Raw genomic sequence first — 14,377 nt, 5'->3', positions numbered from 1 at the left:
TTGTTGCACATTCAGACTAATGTTCGACCAAAACACGTTTGAAACCTGAACCTTTTTGTGTGTGAGTGAAAGGAGCATGTCTGCACGTATCCCTGCACGTATTGAGGTGCTGAGAGACAGGAAATTGGGTTTTTGCTGGTTTCAGCGCAGTTTCATTATGTGCTCCTCTAACTGCTCTTAGTGTGATAAATTAGATTTTTATTCTTCTTCACAATGCCCCCCAATTCCCCCACCCCCCTATGCTTTTGTCCTTACCTCAACATGACATCTTCAGTCTAAGAGATGAATCTCACCAACCAATAATCTGCAACATGTTTGATATAAGGTGATATTGAGGTGAACAGTGCTGTACACTGAACCCAGTGCGACGAAACACTATTTTTGCCAGAAGCTGCAAATCTCACCTAACCTTTTCACGGTCAGATTTACAGGGTTCTGATTTCTGAGGCTGCCGCTGCAGTAAGATGCTCTGGTCAAATGTCCTTTCCGCACTGGCTTGGAGAGGGTTAATGTAGTATGTGAACTGGTTCTTAAAAATGTCATGTTCAGCATACGGCTATAGATATGTCCACTACTGAGCCATTGAATGGCCTGTATATCACAGACCTACTAATCAATATCCTTCATAAAAATGCTGTAGTCTGCAAGGTGTAAATTCATGAGATCAGTGGGTGGTCACATGATGTTTGCATCTACTCTAAATAGATGTTTCATGAATAGTAAGAAGATAGGTTTTTTATAATGCAAGAGCTTTAGTGTCTAATAATAAAGTGGTCCTTATGTTGAAGTGGGAATCAGGGTGTTTGGGGGTCAAAGGTAAGGAACAAGGCATTTAAGGGAATTAATATTAATGTTGGGCAAAGATGAGCTTTTCCTGATGAAGGGGCTCTTTTGCGTATTGTAAATATTGATCTGTCAGGGTGTCCGCGGGGTCTTAAAAAGTATTAAAAGTTGATAAATCAATTTAGAGAAAATTAAGGCCCTTAAAAAGTATAAAAAAAGTCTTAAATGCCATTTTCCAAGGTTTTAAATTTTGTATCATCTTTTCGTTATGTATATTTGTCCATAAAGTATAAAGTTTGCCTGAATTTAAATATTGCGTCGGCGAATAGTGGGGTTCTGTGTAGTTTATGGAATCCTGCTAGATATGAAGTCATCTACCGCGCTTCATGACTTACTGCTTACGCATATGTCCCGTACGCACGGTTGTTAAACAACATCGTTGACTAATAGGGAAATAAAATATATGCAACAAGCTTAAGTTGCATCTTAAGGTTTTCTTTCAGTTGAAAACATTAAACAATGTGTAAACAAAAAATGTAAAGAAGCATTACGAAAGGGGAAAAACGCTAATAAAACAGACCGTTCCACTTATCGTACAGAACGAAGGTATACACTCGAGTCAACATAATATTTATCTTGTTTATATTGTTTCACTTTCATGTTGAGAAACAATAATATTCACATGCTCGAGTAGAAAACGCTCTGCCGCTGACAGACGTTGCAGGGACACAGTGACAGATAACAAAGTTTCTAACAGCACTTTGCGTTTTCTGTTAAGGACTGCTTCTTTAACGAAACCTAAAGGAAGCATATGTGTCAAAATCATTTTGCTAAGTAATCATCTCGCTCACTCGGATTCAGCTGCGCTACTGCAGTCGTCAATTTAGTGATGGACAGCTGTTTGTCCTCATTCGACTGCTGTTTGGATTTCATGTGATTTTTTTCATTGTGGTGGTGATATTATAACTCAGTATCATTAATTAATTTGATTAAAAGTAATTCCGTTTTGTAATATCATTTAGTAAGATCATTTTCATCAAAGTAATTCCAAACTTCACGAGGCTGACGACGACATGTGATCAAATACAATCAACACGCTCCACAGCGCCGAACAGTGCATTCAATTATAACTGCGAGTAAGTGATTGGGATTCATCATGGATTCAGCAAAGCAACGTAGTCAAATTCCAATAGTATTTTATTTTTTCGAATAATAATTACAGATCGAATATTCGTTTACTGACACTCTGCTCTGGTGCATCAAATCCAGCACTCAGTGGTAAACACAGGTAAACTGTCTGACCAGTCAGGTGTTTGTCATGAGAAGTGTACCACAAAAGAGCTATGGTTTGCAGACAGGTATAAGAGTTGTTGTTACAAATACGTCTTTTGAATATACTTTGTGAACTCATTGTCCCTTTAGGTCAGAGAGGTTTATTTTCCCTCTTCATTAAGTTTTGTCAATTGTTTTGTTTATTGGTCTAATTCTGGTTTCTCTTTCTAATAAACCTTGCATTGGGTCAGTCATTCAATTAATTATCTTGTGCTTAATTCCCACCCTTTTTAATTATTTTGTACTGATAAGGAGTTATCACAAACTTAGACTGTTTAGTTGTGATATCTGACAATCAGTATATAAATGTAAGGTGTCGCCGATGTAACGGTTAAAACTTGAAGTGGCGATGAGGTCTTAAAATGTATGGACGGGGTCTTGAAAAAGGTCTTAAAAGGTATTAAATTTAATTCCATGATTCCTGTTTATGCCCTGTCTGTGAGACCTTTATAATCATCTATGGTTTATTTGCATTATGTTTGATTTAATAGCTAAACATTAATCTGTTATAAATAAATGTCACATGTGCTTTAATTTTACTTGATAGATGCATGCAACACTTCAGCCTCTTAATTGTTGCTTTTGCTCATTTTAACTTAATGTAATTTTGTTAAATGCTTATTTATTTTTTTACAAAAGTTAGTTTGAAATTAAAGAATCATTGGCACCCCCTGCAGTACCTCTCCAAACCCCCTATGGCTCAAATATGTACAGTCATTGGCACTTCATAAACAAACAGACTGATGCTTAGCAATTGGAAACGGTTTATTTTCAATTATTTTTTGGATAATTTTCACTACAGATGGAGATTTGTTGTTTTTTAGTGAAGGGAGACATAATGGCCATTTTGTTTATAAATGAGAGCACCTGCTTCTGTATTCATCTCTGTCTTCCTTCATATCTCTCTTTGTATGCAGTCACAGCACTCAGTCCACAGAGGAAGCTGGATTTAATGACCCCAGCTTACTGGAAAACCTCCAAAGTAATCATGTAAGTACTGTAATGGCATCACAGCTGCTCAGTCATGCCCAGCCAGCCAGAAATTTACACACAGGCTCTGATATCCACTCGCTCCCACCTCCTATCTTCCCTCACGGCTCTTTTCTTGCTTGTATCAGCTCTGTTCTGCACACCTGGGTGTTTAGTAGTGTACAATCACAAAACTAGGCCTTCTGTCAATGTTAACGCTAGTTCACACCAAGGACGATTACTATAACGATAAAGATTTTGAAGTTTTCGAAATCGTTCGATATATAAAAGAAGTTCACACCGCAACTATAACGGTACAGAATCACTTTCAGAACGTTTTTTTTTTTTTCAGCTGATGAACGATAAAAACATTGACAACCATTCAGAAACTATCCAGCTTTAAAGAGCTTGAGCATTTAAAGCAGTAGACGACATAACTTCAGCGCATGTTTAGAAAAAATAGAATGATATTGTGCGTTGGTTTGGAGACCTATATAGTTATCATTATTGTTATCTTTATGGTTATCATTCTTGGTGTGAACAGGCCTTTATTCTCCTGTGACATGAGATTTTTCCCCTGGTTTCACAGACGAGGCTTAACCTAGTCCCAGACTAAAATGTATGTTTGAGCTGTTTTAACTGAAAGCAACTTGCACAGACATATCTTAAAACATGTCAGTACAATTGTTTTGTCTCAAGAGGCACATCAGGGTTTTTTTTTTCTAAGACTACTTAAATGTACGAATTGAACTAAGGCCTAATTCTGGCTTAGTCTAATCCCTGTCTTTGAAACCGGGCCTACTGTAAATTATAAAAAAAATAAGGCCCCGTTGTGCAGGTACTCAATTTGCGGCCGATATCAAGAATTGTCTTGATATATAAATTTATGAAGGAAATACAACTCATCTGGATCTTGGAACAGCCAACAATCCATAACAAAAAGATCCGAGACATCTACAGTAACTGTTTTATACGGTCTTTATAGTTATGCGAATAACTTGTAGTACCAAACCTTGTAGTGCTTTAATGTCAATAATAATATTTTAAAATTAATCCTAAAATGAATTAACCAATTTAATAAAGCTAAAACTGGAGTAATATGATTAAAAGACCTAGTTTGTGTCAGTAATCTGTAGCGGCAGATAAAGTATGTTGATTTAAAGTAGACGGCCTTACAATAATCAATACAAGGTGAAATAAAAGCATACACTTCTCTGTCTTTAAAACTTAATTTGTCTCACCTTGGAAATAATTCTTAACTAATAAAAACATGATGAACCAACTTATTAACGTGATATTCAAAATTCAAATTGGTGTGAAAATAATTTTCACCACCTGCTGAATATTGGGCAACACTTCAAGAGCTAACTCTGATCTGATCTAACTCAAGATCTGACTTTCATTAGAGCCCTGACTGATTATCACAACTTCGGTTTTATCAGTGTTGGTTTGCAGAAAATTACAAGCTGGTAAATTGTTGCTTTTCAGTTTTTGCTTTCAATCTGCTAAGAATGCTTGGAGAACATCTAAGCTTGTCAGATCATGGGATTGCTTCTTTTTTATTTTTCCTACACAGCCCACTGCTCCGGTCATTAAAGATTTCATGACCATGATGGCTATCTGTCACACGGCTGTCCCTGAACGCACTGACAACAAGATCACCTACCAGGCTGCTTCCCCAGGTCAGTCAAAATCCCAATTCTCTTAAACAGCAAATATTTGTACAGTACATTGGGCTGTCAGTTGTTTAAAAATTTAAATGAAATGAATTATGTGACATGCCGATTAATTACAAATATAACTGTGTTGAAAAAATGAACACTGAGGAAGATTATCCTAATATACAGGTGAAACTCGAAAAAATTCCAATATCGTGCAAAAGTAATAATTTTGATATGGCTTACAGCTTATGAAAACCCCAAATTCAAAATCTCAGAAAATTAGAATACATGAAATCAATAAAAAAAAGGATTTTAAATACATAAATGTTAGCCCTCTGAAAAGTATAATCATGCGTATGTTTATAGTTATATATACTAAATATATTAGTGTCACCTTTTAATTTGAATTACTGAAATACATGAACTTTTGCACCATATTCTAATTTTTCGAGTTTCACCTGTATACACTACCATTCTTAAACTATTTCAATACCGATTTTTTAAAAGAAATGTATACTTTTATTCAGTAAAGATTCATTAAATTGATCAGAAGTGACAGTAAAAACATTTATAATCTTATCACTGGTAAAGATTTTATTTTTGAAATATTTAACAATATAAAACAGTAATTTTAAATTGTAATTTTTCACAATATTACTGTTTTTTCCGATTTTTTTAAATCAAATAACTGCAGCCTTTGTGTGCATGAGACCTATTTCATAAACCTTAAAAAAAATCTTACTGACCCCAAGTAGTGTATGTATTCAATAGATACATCTTTAAATATAGCAAATCAATCTATAGATGTAGTTCTACTAATGTGGAAACTGATCCACAAATGGATCATTGAACTAATTTCAGGCTCTCAGACAAGACAGACAGCTCTGTCTTGATAAAGATGCTGTTGATAAAGTACAGAAAGTGAAGAGGGCAGCCACAGCATGGTCTTAATTTCCTGTTCCTCATTCTAATGGTTCTGATTTGGTTTTCCAATCTCTTGCAGACATCAGTGTTGAGCTGAGACCGTGTTCATATTAGACAGATTAGTGTTGTGAATCTGTTAGGATGCTTTTTATCAAGTTGCCTCACAACAGATATCATTTGTTCGTAAGACATTCATGAATGTGAAATGATGCAGGCAAAGAAACTGAGTTAATTAATGCAGAATTACTCTCTCCGGTGCTTGCATTTGACACCTTCATGGTTATGCATAATTTATCTTTTTAGCAATTGTCAGAATTTATCCCTAGCTTTGAGGCTTAGCGAGACTGGTGACCCATTTTAATTTCACGTCTGTGCAGCCGTGCATTGAATATTAGCCAGACCGCGTTTTATTAGCCACACCGCAAAAGTTTGGGCGGGTGATTTTTGTAGAGACAGATCGCAGGACAAAAGGTAACAGCAGGTTTTAGTAGTGCCACCTCATCTCCAACAGTTTGTCTGCTTAGTGTTGTGAACAAGTAGTCATATACCAGATGCTTTCATCCAATGTGACTTAACCGCCACCTGCCCTCAAATGCTGTCTTGTTCCACAGATGAAGGTGCTTTGGTTCGGGCAGCAGAAAACCTGGGTTTCGTGTTCTCTGGGAGAACTCCAGACTGTGTTATTGTGGAGTCGGTAAGTAAAGACGCTGTGGGAATAGATGATGAGTTGCAGTGGGAACGTGACTCACCCTCTGTCATGCTGCATAGCTCACTCACACTTTACACTCTGGAGAACTATTAAAGGCAATTTGTACGCCGGGGTCCCTCTTCAACAGGTCTATTTTATCCTTATTATAATGAATGATAGAGAGGAAGCCATCGTAGACCTGTGGCAACTTCATTTTTATATACAGAGTCAATAAATAACTAACATTCTTTCTGTCTGAAACAAATAACCCTTTTACGATCTGTAATGCAGTCTTTTCTGCACTGCTGTTCAGCAAGGATGCTACTGAATCTCCACAGCATTTCTTTTTTTTAAAGATGTGCACTACTGTGCAAAGATTGGGGTCAGAATTTTTTTTTTTTTTATGAAATAATATTTGATTGAGAAAGGATGCATTAAACCGCAGGATGCATTAAACCGCAGGGTGCATTAAAGTAACTGTAAAGATTTTTACATTGTTGCAAAAAATATTAATCAGCACAACTTTCAACATTTATAATATGTTGAAAGTTGACCTGTATAATCATTATTTATATCAGCATATATCCTTATTTTAAAATAGAAAACGGTTGTTACATTTTAATAATATTTTGCTGTATTTGTTTTATTATATCAATGCAGCCTTGGTGAGCATAAGACAACATTTTTTTTTTTTAAATCTTACAGACCCCAAACTTTTGAATAATAGTGTATTAGTAACTGTAGAAATTAACATTAACCAAGATTATTAAATGTTTTTTTGATTGTAAATTGTTACCATTATATTTTACCCAAATTGTTAGTTTGAAGACTGAATTAAAGATTAATTGAATCTGATTTATGAACAAATAATTCTCATGAGTTGGTTATTTTACTGAATTGCCCAAAGGGACATTAATATTAAAAAAATAACTTGCTGATTCTATCTCAGCAGTTACCTAATTACCATCTGACCTACTTTACTGGATACAAAGAGTTTTATTGTAATAAATAATAATAAAAAAGTCACACAATCCTATGACTTAAAAAAAAAATTAAGGACTAATTATGTAAAAAAAAAAATGGTTCTGTTTGAATTAAAGATATATGGTCTTTAGCTTTTTTCTGGCTGTTTGAATGCGATTTTTCTCACCCTACTCGATGTCTCAGTGGAGAAGAACTGGGGAATGTGATGTTTGATGCAGTGCCCCCCCCCCCCCCCCACCCCTCTGTTTCTCACTCTTTCTTTGGTTATAAAGAAAAAAAGTGAGAAATTTTGCAGCACTGGAGGAGGATAGAGAGAGAGACGGCCGATGTGTTGAAGATATCTGCACAGAGCTCCTAATAGAAACTTGCTGAGTGATGATTAGAGAGAATTTAATTAGTGATACAGAAAGCACTGCTGTTTTCTTAGACCTGGGAGTAAGGAGTCACACTTTGCAACTGCAATTGGTTAATCTGATGCCAGCGCTAGGGGAAGAGCGCAAGTCTTGTCCTCCCTGGTCTGTAACACTCTCTAATTTTGGCCCTTTTAGTGCAAGACAACTCCCATCATCCACTCCATCATCATACTTGCTTACCTCCATAAGTCACGGAGGCCAAAAAAAGCAATAAAAATTTTAATTTTCTGCTCCCTGCTGTCAAGATGAATTTCAGTCTTTCAAAATGAGCTTAGAGAACGGTAGAGATCTCAAACTCTGTCCTAATACACTGTCCTAATACACTGTCCTTACCATGCATGACACAACAAGATTTCAGTGACAACTAACTTTATTGTAAGTGTGTGATGCAACAAAATCACAGCCTACCTACTATATATATATATATATATGACTTGTATGAAACTTGTACAATTCATGTAACGAAAGTAATGCTAAAATATCTATTATAATATAGTGAAATATTTGTGATTTATACTGTATGTTGCTTGAAAAAAAAAGCTTATTGTCCAGTAATGGAGAAAGATGCTGTAAAATAACATCTGCCAGAAGAGGCTAACGGGACAGGGCTAAATAGCTAAACCTTGACCTCTTGAGACATAATGTTGATGCTGTTCTGTCTTACAGCTTGGAGAGGAGGAGAAATATGAACTGTTGCACGTTTTGGAGTTCACAAGGTAAATTATTGCAGCACAAGTAGGTTTTTCTTAGATGTTCTCATTTCCATTTTCATTGTCATGTGTTCAGCTCTGCCCATTCATTCTGCTTGATAGAAAACAAAAACACCCTGATGGTTTTGCTGTATTTCAGCACCATATTTACTCATAGTGGTGATGATTATGATGGTGTCAATGATTATGATCGTAATGGTGATGGTGTTGTTTTGTTTTCACCCTGACCCCCTCCCCCTACCCAACAGTGTAAGGAAGAGGATGTCAGTCATCATGCGCACTCCATCAGGAAAGATCCGCCTTTATTGCAAAGGGGCTGTGAGTATCTCATAGTCTGTTGCTATGGAAACAGAGAGCCGTCAGACGCTTACAACTAAGCCCTGGCCACTCTAGAGTGCTCTCTCTTGTGAAGAAGTGAAGAGCCAGACAGATACACAAAGCACACTGCCTTTGCACAGATTATTACTTTGGTTCTCAAGTAATCTGCCAATTATTCCTTCAGTTATACATGTTCTGTAACCTGTTAAAACCCCGATATTTCTCATCTTACTCAATATTTCCTTTGAAAACAATTTGTGCAAAAATCCACACAAAAAATACATAACAATTGTTAATTAAAAACTACAAGGCTGTTTAAATCACAACATTATAGATAAGAAAAGCTATTTTACATTTTAGGTTTAATATTAGGTCAAAACATTTTATATGTGTGAATAAAAACAAACATTTTATATTACAGATAAAGCATTGAATAATGGACCTTGAATAACCTAACCAATTTTTAATCATTTTATCAGTAATTTTATCCCTAATATAATCTCGATCTGTGTATGTGCGTGTAAGAAATGTTAAGAGTATGTAATAAAATCTTGCATATCTCAGATAGAGAATGATGGAAAGAGATGTTTTTCCTCCCGCATCACATCCCAGCTGTTGTGTGATGCATTAAACCCGGATCAAATATTGAAGTGTTACTATAAATGTTCATGAAGGAAAGAAAGAATGTAGAATTAGTCAGACATATGTTATCACTCTCTTTTCCTCTGCATTGTATGTGATCCGTGAAGGCAGCACAGAGTAGAAGAATTATTCCCCATGTTTTTGTCTCCCAGGACACCGTGATCTATGAGCGATTAGCAGACAGCTCCAGATACAAGGACATCACCCTGAAACACCTGGAACAGTTTGCCACAGAGGGTGAGAGACAAGCACACCTGCCTAGTATTTGCTTTCTCTCTTGTGTTCATCTGTAATGTAGGTGTTGGTGATGGTTGACAGATCCTCTCATAGCAAGACTGTGAGATCAATGAGAGACTGATGTGAAATGTGTGTGCTTGAAAGGACTGGCGTACTGCAGTACTTCACTCTCATGAAGACGCCGCCACCTGGTGGAACAACTGAGATGAATCGGCCTCATAGGAACCTCAAGCATTTAGTAGCTTTGTCTTTTAAATACCCTGCATGAATAAATCATGTTGCGCGGAGATCATCCACTCAGCTGTATTAGCATCAGTCTAAAAACAGACGATGGCTTTCTTCTTCAGAAAGATTAGAAGAAAGGGATTTTTTTTGAGGACAGGAAGATGTTGAGAATAAGCATATCTAAGAGAAGCTCATGTATTCATCTTTGTGTGCTTTTGCAGGTCTACGCACACTGTGTTACGCTGTGGCCGACATCTCAGAGTCGTCCTACCAACAGTGGCTCGAGGTTTATCATCGTGCCTCAACGTCTCTACAAAACAGGGCACTCAAGATGGAGGAAAGCTATGAACTGATTGAAAAGGTGAGGCATACAAATAGCTTTTCCAGTGGGCACAGATAAAGTGGTCTCCATACAAAGGTCACAGAACCTTCCAGAACATTATATGTTCTCCTTGCTGAAGCAATACTAAGCCAGAGAAACTGCAAGGGAAGGCAATATCATCATTTCGAATTTCTTATTTTATTGTACACCGATATAATATGGTTCTACACAAACAAGTACCAAAATGTTTCATGTTATTACCTTCGACATAGTATCATACCATTATTTTTGGATGTACCCTGAATTACCATGTGCAATATTTTTTTGGAAGTTTGTGGTCAGTAATATATTTTGTTTTATTCAGTAATGACAATTGAATTGATCAAAAGTGACAGTAAAGACATTTATAATGCTACAAAAGATTTCTATGTCAAATAAATGCTGTTCTTTTGAACTTTCTTTTTATCAAAACAATCCTACAAACATGTATTAGTTTCAACAAAAATATTAAGCAGCACAACATTGAAACGTTACATGAGAAATGTAACAACAGCAGTAATGACTGCTAAAATTTCCATCTCAGAAATTGTTTTTTAAAAATATATATTACAATTTAATAGTTATTTTGTAATATAATAATAATTCACAATATTACAGTTTTTATTGTTTCTTTGATCAAATAAATACATTATAAATGAGCATAAGAAACTTCTTTTAAAAACTTCAGATCTTACCAACCATAGTGTAAATGAGTAGTGTAAATGCCTTCATGGGCACCCAGGATAATGTTCCCGGTTGTCATCCTACAAATAGTTATTAAAATCAGCAACAAAGGACACGTTATGTTAACTTCTCATCCTCTCAGGCAGTTTGTCTTCATAAGAATGACAGTGTGAGGAAATGTCAACATAGCCATATTTCACAAATGGCACGTGCTTCTGAGAGGTTATACTGCAGTCCTGTCTTCTCCTGTAGGGTGGTTAGTTTGGCAGGTCCCAGAACAGTTCCTTGGCTTCAGTTTGATCAATGAAGGCTGGGTTTTCTCTGCTCACCTGGCATCTGAAGAAGTATAAACGATTAGGCTCAAACCATGAGGAAAGCACAGTGGTGGACCTGTGGAAAGTTAGGGTCTGGAAGTGCTAGTCAAACATGGCCGACCACCATCGTTAATCACTGGCTGAAGCAGCGCTGCCAACTTTTTGGAGAAAATGATTCTAATCAATCATTTCACATAAAAGCCTCTCGTTTGACAGATGTAACTACATCTTTTCATCAGCAGGTGGCAGCGGTGGCACCTTATGTTCCTGTTGGAAAATAAACCCCTGGAAAGATCTGATTTTCTGTCTGAGAATAAGAGAAATAATTTGTGCACCATTTAAATAATAATTTTTAAATTAAGTTTACATATAATGATTCTTGACATTCCCTCTGAGGGCACATCAAATGTAAAATGATTTGTGAAAACCTAGATGATAGGTTTACATATTAACTGCCTCAAAATATTAGTTTTTAATACACTGCCATTAAAAGTTAATAATAATAAAAAAGATTCTTACAAAAATAAGTCTCTTATGCTCACCAAGGCTATATTTATTTAATCAGTAAAACAGCAATATTGTGAAAAATTATTACAATAGCATTATTACAATAGCTATATTAAAATAACAATCAAATGTAAAATAATTGTTTTCAATTGTAATATATGAATTTGAAAATGTAGTGTAATAGCAAATGTAGTGTTATAGCAAACCTGAATTTTCAGCATCATTACTTCAGTCTTTAATGTCACATGATCCTTCGGAAATCATTCTGATACTGATTTGCTGTTCAAGAAACATCTCTTCTTATTAAAAATGTTGTAAACAGTTTTGCTGCATAATATTTTATGAAACATTTTATTTACAAAGTTTTGCACATAGCTTAAACATTATTTATTAAATATTTTGACTTCAGTTTATCTTCCAAAAAGTACAGTCTCAGCTCACATTTTATATTTAAATTCTGCCAAATCTTACAGATTCTCTGAACCCGGTTAATCTAAACTAGAAACAGAGTCTAATATAAAGTAAAGGTTGTATCATATCAGAGCCCCTGCTCACCACATAACTGATCAGGTTTACAGGAGGCCGTTTGCTCTTTCTTTTTTTCCTCCTTTGGTGCAGCTGACTTTCCTCTACGGAGTCCTGTCAAAATCCTGTCCGCTCCAAATAGGATCATGGCTGGTCAAAGGGCTGAGGGCTTCCTGAGAAAAACACATTAACAGTCCACAGTCTCCACCTCTCTCTCATACACCCATAACAGAGTCTTTGTGATCCAAGCATGAGATACATTTCTTGAATGCCCCTCTGATCCTACATCTAACTGTAAGGATCGTCATCTGACTGTAGGAAAACACCAGCACTTTTCACACACTTTACCATGTTTAATCTTATGTGATTAATCTTATGTTTTATCTTATAAGGGATTTTCTATAGCAGTGCTAGTCTTCCGTATCACTTCACAGTCTCTCTACTCATTGTTTGAAATAAAAATGATCAATATTTCATGCTCATGTTTTTTATTTATTTGGTAAGTAGCTGTGTTATAAATGAGTTAATGTAAAATCAGCTGGTCATTATCTCCAAAAATAAACCCCAACAGGGTGATAAAAGATCCTAATCACTGGGTTTGTATTCTAATTACGACTGGCTGATTGTACATTATCCCTTTTTTTAATCTGCCTATTACTGTAGGCTGTCTTTATTATCACTTCTTTGTATCTGAGTGAAATGAATGATTGTGTGCGTCAAGTCACCTTTATTTAGAAATGGCTTTATACAATACAGATGTCAAAGCACCCTCAAAGCAATTAACGGGAAAATAACATAATGCAAACTTCTTCAAAAATGTATTCAATTTATATCAAATTCTGCTGTAAAGCAACTCTACAAAGACAGTATTTTATAATTGATGAATTTTAAACAGTTATTGAATTGAACTGACTTGAGTTGAGTTTAAAGTTTTTCATCCAGCTCCACTTGCTTGAAGAACTGTACACCATCACGGCAGCATTTAATGTTTATTTATATTATTAATATTATTTGTTTGTCTTTTTCTCTGCAGAACCTGCAGTTGTTGGGGGCCACAGCCATTGAAGACAAACTTCAAGACAAAGTACCAGAAACTATCGAGACCCTTATGAAAGCCGACATTAAGATCTGGATCCTGACTGGAGACAAACAGGAGACCGCCATCAACATAGGTGAGAAAAACATATAATGGATTGTTTGTATTGATATACACAGATAGCTTCAAGCATCATAGCGACCTACAAGAGCACGTTCGCAACCTGTGCGCTTCATTTTTCTTATTTTAGTTCTCTTTAGCTCTTACAGACGAGGTGCATTAGGTTTTTTTTCTTATATTTTGACATTAACCAGTAAGCCTTTCTCTCCCTAATTTAAATGATCAAAAATATACACGATCCTTCCCCAGACCTCTCTCGCTCTTACACTCAAACAAACATAGCCCTTCCTGACTGGAAGGCTGGCGCACAGGTACAAGGTGTTTGGTTTCTTTCCTCATCCGAAAGCTGACGCAACGCATGTGTCCTCGACCTGTCCGGCACTAGTTTGTCCCTACAACCACCACCAGCTTTCAAAACAGACTACGGTCCCCCCCTCCTATTTTCCTGTGATGTGGCATCTCATATTAGCCTGACAGCTGCACGACTACCAATGTGGCTTTTGAACGGGCCTCACGTTAAACGCTACAGTCAGAAAAACAGATCCTAACAGAGCGCAGTCTGTGGCCACCTACCAACACTGATCCTGAATCAGCCCATTGTGCCCACCGGCCAGCTGTGCCACGGCTTGAAAACGAGGAAGGGATTTTTACTGGACCTCTGCTTGGCCAGCATGCACTGTAAAATAAAGACGCCCATGTCTGTGTTTACTTTGTATTTTCTGCATTTTTGTAATTTATCATTTGGAGAAATTGGAGGATGACAAGAATCTTCCAGGTTTCCAGAATCCGTTGCCAGCGTCATTAAAATGTGTCTGAGGTGATCTGGACAAATGGACTAGACCAGCAGTGTTCAAACTTAGAATTTCTTATGTAACAACCCATGTATACTGTGCGAGAAAATATTAAGCATCAAATGAGAAAGAAATTTATAAAATGTTTAGTAT

General features: G+C 36.2%; 1 protein-coding gene across 9 annotated transcripts in view; it reads left to right on the top strand.

Moving 5' to 3' along the window:
- Nucleotides 1-14,377, top strand: part of atp8a1 (ATPase phospholipid transporting 8A1) — a 124,382-nt gene that overhangs the window by 57,543 nt on the left and 52,462 nt on the right. For all 9 annotated transcript variants that reach the window (XR_013210353.1, XM_077247791.1, XM_077247794.1 and 6 more), the window contains 8 exons: nucleotides 3,033-3,105; nucleotides 4,661-4,766; nucleotides 6,281-6,363; nucleotides 8,421-8,470; nucleotides 8,713-8,782; nucleotides 9,577-9,661; nucleotides 10,108-10,247; nucleotides 13,311-13,449. Coding sequence is in view for 8 of the 9 variants with exons in the window: in XM_077247791.1 (XP_077103906.1) it covers nucleotides 3,033-3,105; nucleotides 4,661-4,766; nucleotides 6,281-6,363; nucleotides 8,421-8,470; nucleotides 8,713-8,782; nucleotides 9,577-9,661; nucleotides 10,108-10,247; nucleotides 13,311-13,449 (746 nt within the window). In the remaining variant the exon portion in view is untranslated. The remainder of the gene's footprint in view (nucleotides 1-3,032; nucleotides 3,106-4,660; nucleotides 4,767-6,280; nucleotides 6,364-8,420; nucleotides 8,471-8,712; nucleotides 8,783-9,576; nucleotides 9,662-10,107; nucleotides 10,248-13,310; nucleotides 13,450-14,377) is intronic.

This window comes from Siphateles boraxobius, unplaced genomic scaffold (genome assembly GCF_051911475.1).
Source record: "Siphateles boraxobius isolate OS27281-9 unplaced genomic scaffold, OSU_SipBor_1 3, whole genome shotgun sequence".
Taxonomy (NCBI): domain Eukaryota; kingdom Metazoa; phylum Chordata; class Actinopteri; order Cypriniformes; family Leuciscidae; genus Siphateles; species Siphateles boraxobius.
This window is presented reverse-complemented; position numbering and strand designations above follow the sequence as displayed.